The 6,816-nt window shown below is 36.6% G+C and overlaps 1 protein-coding gene across 1 annotated transcript; it reads right to left on the minus strand.

The window, feature by feature from the left end:
* Window positions 1-300: 300 nt before the first annotated feature.
* On the minus strand, window positions 301-3,321 carry LOC113761618 (acyl carrier protein 1, mitochondrial-like). Its single transcript, XM_027304686.1, has 2 exons — window positions 3,025-3,321; window positions 301-629 (listed from the first exon to the last, which is right to left on the minus strand). Exons 1-2 carry the CDS (start codon window positions 3,220-3,222, stop codon window positions 453-455), a joined length of 375 nt encoding a protein of 124 aa, XP_027160487.1. The 5' UTR covers window positions 3,223-3,321; the 3' UTR covers window positions 301-452.
* Window positions 3,322-6,816: the final 3,495 nt, after the last annotated feature.

Raw genomic sequence — 6,816 nt, forward strand, 5'->3', positions numbered from 1 at the left:
CGAAAAGTTGATCCAAAAAAACTTTCTAATGTACAATTCAACCGATTCAAAGGTTTAATAACTTTTATTTATTTTTGTATTAAAAATTTTGAAAAAACCAAAAAATTTGTTTTAGAAAATAAAAAATTAATAAAAACTGGTTAAACCTCCCCATTTTTACTAGTTCAAACGGTTCTTAATTGAATTTAACCAATTCAATTGAATCTTTGAATTATTCATTAAATCGGACCGAACGCATGACCGGTTTGCGATTCGACCGGTCGATCTGGTTTCAAAATAAACGTTGGAGTCCCAAACCTGTAAAAGAAATTATGTTTGATCAGAGTTGCTTTATTCCCCACCGGTTCTGTGACAGAATTCTACAACATTCCAACCAGTCAAACCAAGAGAGGGCAATATGTAACATCATCTTCTCAAAGAAAATGACAAAAACAAAAAGAAAGTAGCAAAATTTAACCAGCCATTGGGTGGTTATAGACATATTCGATTGCAAGATGGCAGGAATCAATCTTATCGGCTTCCTTGTCCGGGATCTCAAGCTTAAATTCTTCCTCCAGTGCCATCACGATCTCGACAGTGTCTAAACTATCTAATCCCAAATCTTTCTGAAAATGAACATCAGGAGTCACCTGTACAGGTGCAGCACAAGAAGCAGAAGTCAGCAACTATTTCGATTTCCATTCAACTAATCCTTTGTTGTCTAATCAAAATAAAATGATATGCTGTCAGGAAACACAATTGATGGATAATCGTAGGAATGGAGACAATAATGTAAGGTCCTGCAACAGATTGACTGTGTACTTTCCAAGCAACATGCATAAATCTGACATTAACAGCTCCTTATTCCAATGAATTTAAGAAACAGCATGAGATATGCCATAATTTCAATTCATCATTCTAGATCCAACAGAAAACTGGTTTCCTTTATTCTTTTATATTGAAGCCTATTATTGAGAGGACCTGTCTTCTTGCCAGCGCAAAATCAATTTCCTCAACAAACATCAAACTTCACACAATTGACGTTACAAATACTGAAATAGACATTTCTTTTGATGAAGAAGAAGAGTTCTGTACATCTATCATGCATTATAATTATGTCAAATTGTACCGCCCAAAAGCATTTAGTTGATAGAGTGCCGGTGTCTTAAACTAGTTTAGAGGGCTTCAAGGAAAACAACTTTCTTCATTGGAGCCCAGAATGTACACTGGTTACAAGAACAATTAAGCCAATTATGAAGGTTTTAACAATACTTTTCAATGATAGATACAAGAGGATCGACAGATAGTGGTAGATGAACTAAAGTGAAGGACATCAGCAAAACAAATGTCAGTGTTAAGACAAAGAAAAGCCCCAATATATCTGAATATTACATGCTCGTCTTTCTAGCAAGAAGGTAGCAAACTACCTTATGACCAGCTTACCATGTCATCATCTCAAGCACAAAAAGTTGCCATATGACCAGCTTACCATACAGATTAAGAAGAAAAAGAAACCAGCAGTCTGATAATTTTGTTTGTTCTCCCATATCCAAATACGTTGCTGATAGATATTCTTTTGAATTGACTCTTAGTATAAAAGACAACAGATCGCTTCATAATAAAAAACCTGATGGAATGATGTTTCATAGTTGCACTATAAAGCAACTAGCAGCACCAAGGATTAGACAGGAAGTACATCCCCAACAATAACAACAGGCAGTCCCATGCTAGAGTATGATCCTCTCACCAGGAAAAGCAACCCAGCATAAACAGCAAGGATAAGCTTGCATCAAATCACACCCAATGCACTAAAGCTGACAAGTAGAGGCTGCTCATAGAAAAATATCATAACCAAGAACCACGAAACTCCTACCTCCCAAGCCCTTTCAGGGAGCCTACTGCTCTTTCTTAAAGAAGCCTCAAGTTCAGCAACTTTCTACTCATGTACACCTGGTTAATCTAAATGCCATTACTTAGGTGCCCACCCGAGGGGGAGGGTTACATTCCTGTAGTGTCATTTCAGCACAAATCGAAGTAGCAGGGGAAGAAAAACCCAAAATATATCGCTAACAACTGTCAGTGCAAGTGCATATCAAAACTCGCTTTCCCAATGCTACAAGTCCCTGCCCATGCTTGATTCAGATTTTCTACAATTATCGCTAAAGTAGGAGCCTTTTTTTTCTGATATTTCAATAAACATCTTCAAAAAATTAGCTCCAAGAGTATAGGCCAAAATGTTATCCCAATACAGATTTTGACGACACGCTATTTAGCAGCAAGCAAATGCAGATCAAACCACGTGAAGATTCTATTGAAGAGAAATTTTTTCTGAAGATGATAGTTAAGATTGTACTTCAATTAATGATAAAGCAGCTCAAAATCAAAGTTTCAAGAATCCCAATTCAAAGCCCACAATACTACACTCATTATCCCAAGTTGAAATTTCTAACTTATTATACTACTGCAAATCTATCCAAAGGAGCAACCAGCTCGGTGTCTGAGTCTGTAACGGCCTGTCCTTGTTTCATTTCATTAACAAAGAACACCTCAATGCCTAGTTTCTGAACTTGCTATATGTAAAAACTTCAAACTTCACAATTAATTGCTTCGACAAACTTTTTCGCCATTCTCAAGCCGTCGTACGAAGCACCACTCAAATAACAGAAATTCTTGCATAGACTAAACCTGATAAGGCCCATATGTAGTCATAAACTGTATACATTCCAGAACAATTCAACACCGGCAAATAGCTATCTACGAATGAGAAGTATACATCTCCCAAACCCACCTTCCTCTATCCTATTCCAGCTCCCAGATACCCATAAACAATGAAATTTGTCAACCCTTAAATCCCTTAAATTTGTCAACCACCACAAACAGATGTTTACAAAACAGTTACTAGATTAAACAAAGTCAAACCCGGAACATCTTAATAGCCAATAAAATAAATCATTGCACGTTTTATGCCTGTTACCACTAATTCAGGAGAAACTTAAAAGCATCAAAGGAAGATAGAAATTGAAGAATAAACGAGAGGACAAAGACCTTGGCAGGGTCAACTTTTGGGAAGCTCTTGACAACGTCGAGGACTCTTGCAATGACTTCTTCCTTGTCGAGGTGATCGTCGTGCGACGACATAAATCGGACGGACCCGAGTTTAGTAGATCCATTTAGGGTTAGGGTTTGGGAAACTGGGATTCTGATGTGACGAAGAATGCTGGATCTCAATGCCGATGATGCCATTTCTGGAAGTGAGTTTTTCTTCCTCTGCTTTTCTCTCACTCACTGACGACACTGTGGACTCTCGTTGCTGACTGCGGGGAATTTTGAGCTCAGGCGAGGGTGATGGGGAGCCGAGGACCAATTGGGAATTTCAGGCTATGAAGAACTTTTATTGCATCTTACTACATTTTCGAGATAATATTTTTACTTTGTACCCACACAAGTTTTAATTCCTTTTTTTTTTTCTGATCCACAAACTGTGTTTTTTTTTCTTTTTTGGTTCTTCTTTTTTATGTTTAATGTCACATCTCTCAAATACAAGGCTGAATGGAAGAAATATAACGACTCGAAGGAATAAAAGACTGCAATAAGTATTTGAAGAGAACGTTTTGAAGGGAAACACAAAAAAATATATATTAGGGGAGAAGAATGTATGAAATTTGAGACTCAATACATGTAATTAAAAGTGTCAATATACATAAAAGAAAATCGAGTCCAGTGACTTCAATTTTGAGGTCCCCTCCGGGCAGATCAACTGATTTCCGTAGTCCCCTCTTTAGGGGCAGGTTACTGGTTCAACCCCGGGAGAGCTAACGCGTTGTGAACCTTGGGGCGGGGTTCTCACAGCCGCAGGGGATGGGGTGGGCGCAAGTCGGGTACTCGCCCCATTCACCATTTGGCTGACTCGACCCGCACTTTACGGGTCAACCATTTTTTGACCCTTACCTGCCCCGCATATCAGCGGATACCCTATAATCGGGTACTCGTTGAGATATGGTCGGGTCAACGGGTACCCGCCCCGTCCCATTTATCATTTCATTTTAAAAAAATGATTTATACCAATTTAATTTTATATTTTACACATTCATCTAAGATTTAATAATTTTTTTTTCTAAAAAAAGATTTCCCACCAAGAAACAAGCATGTGAAGAAAATATAAGATAAAGGAAAACAATTAAAAGAATTCGAAATCAATAAAAGTTTGAAATAAGTAGCACAATTTTTAATATATATGTTCCACATTAATTAAACTTTTTTCTATAAAATATAAGATCATGACCTCTACAAATGAATCTTGTAAATAAACTATAGTCTCTCATATTTGTAATGCAATTTGTTCAATAAAATTACTTATTTAGTTCTTATTATTTTATAATGTGTGTATAAAAATAAAAATAAAATAAAATATATATATGCGGGGCGGATCGGGTACCCGCGGGTTTTTAATTATGTGACCCTAACCCGCCCTACATCTTAGCGGATACCTGACCCTCTTTTGACCCGATCAAATAATAAAAATCGGATATCCTAATTTTCGGATCGGATATGACGGATTTTCGGGTTAGCAGATAATTTTGCCCACCCCTAGCAGGGGATTAGTCGGGTCCAATGGTTCCGGACACCACCCCTGTGTCGAAAAAAAAAAAAAAAAGACTTCAATTTTGAGACTAGACCCGTCCATTCGTTGAACCTTTGTAAGGTCACGTCTGTTAGTGATTTCAATTTAAACTATAAAACCTAGCTAGTTTAATAAAATCGAACTGTCAAATCGCTAGGTAATTAAAAGGACAACTACTCTAGAAAATCATCCCAGCTTAATGGTGAGTTCATGCAATTAACCAATTTTTAACTTTCGGAATGAGTTGCATCGATAACTATGTAGCTTTTTCTCTATACGAGGATAACGATCTAGCAACGAGAATGGTTCAAGAACTTTTTAAACCACCAAACATGCCACAACCAAGTTGGTAATGTAGCTAGTCACAAATTAGAATGCGTTGTTTTTCTATGGCTTAGGAGAACAAGCAATGCAGTTAGTCATACACTGGCAAGTTTACGTTAACTTGCGTGATGATGTAATTTGGAAGGGAGACTTTCCTAGTTGGCCGACTAGTGCAGCCAAGGTGATTAGCAATAGCTATTAAATGTTACTTCTTTCGTCTCAAAAAGTTTGACGCGTTTTGAAATTGGAGTTTTTTTTTTTATCAACGATTGATGAAAAGGAAAGAAATTTGCTCAAATTTTCATATTTGTCTTTTTCAATTAGTGGCTAGAATTAAAAAGTTTTACAAGGAGACAGTAAGGTTCTTGTACTCCCTTGCACGCATGACTACACATGCCATTACATGCACGTACAAAGAGTTGTCCATATTTGAAACCAGGGGCTAGGGATGGCAATAGGGGCGGGTGCTCACGGGCAACCGCCCCGCGGGGGGCTCTCAGGGCGGGGGGGAATTTTTTCCCCCCGTTTAGAAACCGGGCGGGGGGCGGGGGTATATACTCCCCCGCCCCGCCACCCGCAAAAAAAATATATATATAATTATATATAATATGTAATTTAATTAGTTATAAATTTATGATAATGATATTATTAGTTAGATGTATTATATAATGTATATTAGTGTATGTAATATAATTGATATTATCAATTATACGAATAATTAGACATGTCTACTAATAGAATTTATTAATTAGTTATACTAAATTTACTAATACATTTATACTAAATTTCTAATTATACTTAAAGAATAACACTTTTTTCTCAAAAAAAAAGCACAAACACAATAATGAATTAGTGATTGTATTTGTACCAAAAAATGAAAACTTAACTATTTTAGTTGTATTTATTTCATCATGTTGGATTGTATTCAAATAACTTTTGTTTGATTGTTTTTATGAGTTTCAATTGTAAAATTAAAATGAATAATAACTTGATGATGTGTTGATATTTTAGTACTTGATTATTTATTAAAATTTAACTATAATAAAATTTTATTAGCCCAACGGGAAAAAATTTTATTAACCCCGCGGGGGAAGCGGGGCGGGGTAGGGGACGGGGTGGGGGCGGGGGGAGTTTGTAGGCAGCGGGGCGGGGGATGGGGGAGGGATCCCCCGCCCCAACCCCGCCCCGTTGCCATCCCTACTGGGGCGGAGCAGAAAAAATTCTTATGCGGGCAAAAAACAAACACTAAAATTTTTTAGCCTACTCTTTTCTAGTTTTTTAAGCAAAAAAAAAAAAAACCAACAAATACAAATGATGCATATATTCCATGAAAAACATAAAAAGATAAATTCAAAATTATTAATGTAATAATAATTTTATTTCAAAAATAAACTAATTTACTGCGAGTTTTTATATTTTGATAACTAATTTGGTTGTGGAAATAAGAATGACTCTCAGTTGTGGAGGGAAAATGGGGGACCAGTGGAAGGAAGGAAAATTGGGATGTGGGGACAAAGGAAGTGAATGATATGATTGAATGAATTGATCAAGAGAAAGAGTAACTAGCTGCTTGATTGTAGAAGGTAGTGGCTCTTGGTTGTGGGGGAAAAATGGAGGACCAGAGGAGGGTAGGGAAATTGGGGAGTGGAGCCCAAAGAGAGTGAATGATATGATTAGTACTTACTAGTTAAAATGAAAAGGGTTTTTTTTAGCTTGTTTCAAATGGAATTTGTGTCCCACGTATCTTTTTAGAATTTTAGTTTATGAACTAACTTAAAAAATCACGTGATTCTTTCACATCCTTTCTAAGAAAACTCTGAGGGCACACTTGAAATTATATTAAAATTGTATAAGTATTATAAGAATTTAAAGAAGATAGTGGGGCCCGTGCC

This window comes from Coffea eugenioides, chromosome 2 (genome assembly GCF_003713205.1).
Source record: "Coffea eugenioides isolate CCC68of chromosome 2, Ceug_1.0, whole genome shotgun sequence".
Lineage (NCBI taxonomy): Eukaryota > Viridiplantae > Streptophyta > Magnoliopsida > Gentianales > Rubiaceae > Coffea > Coffea eugenioides.

Bases quoted from the DNA above. Each gene is read 5' to 3' on its own strand.
- LOC113761618 (XM_027304686.1), bottom strand. From the start codon at position 3,222: ATGGCATCATCGGCATTGAGATCCAGCATTCTTCGTCACATCAGAATC. The intron at 630-3,024 runs GTCTTTGTCCTC...GCACCTGTACAG, and splicing joins CAAAAGTTGACCCTGCCAAG to GTGACTCCTGATGTTCATTT.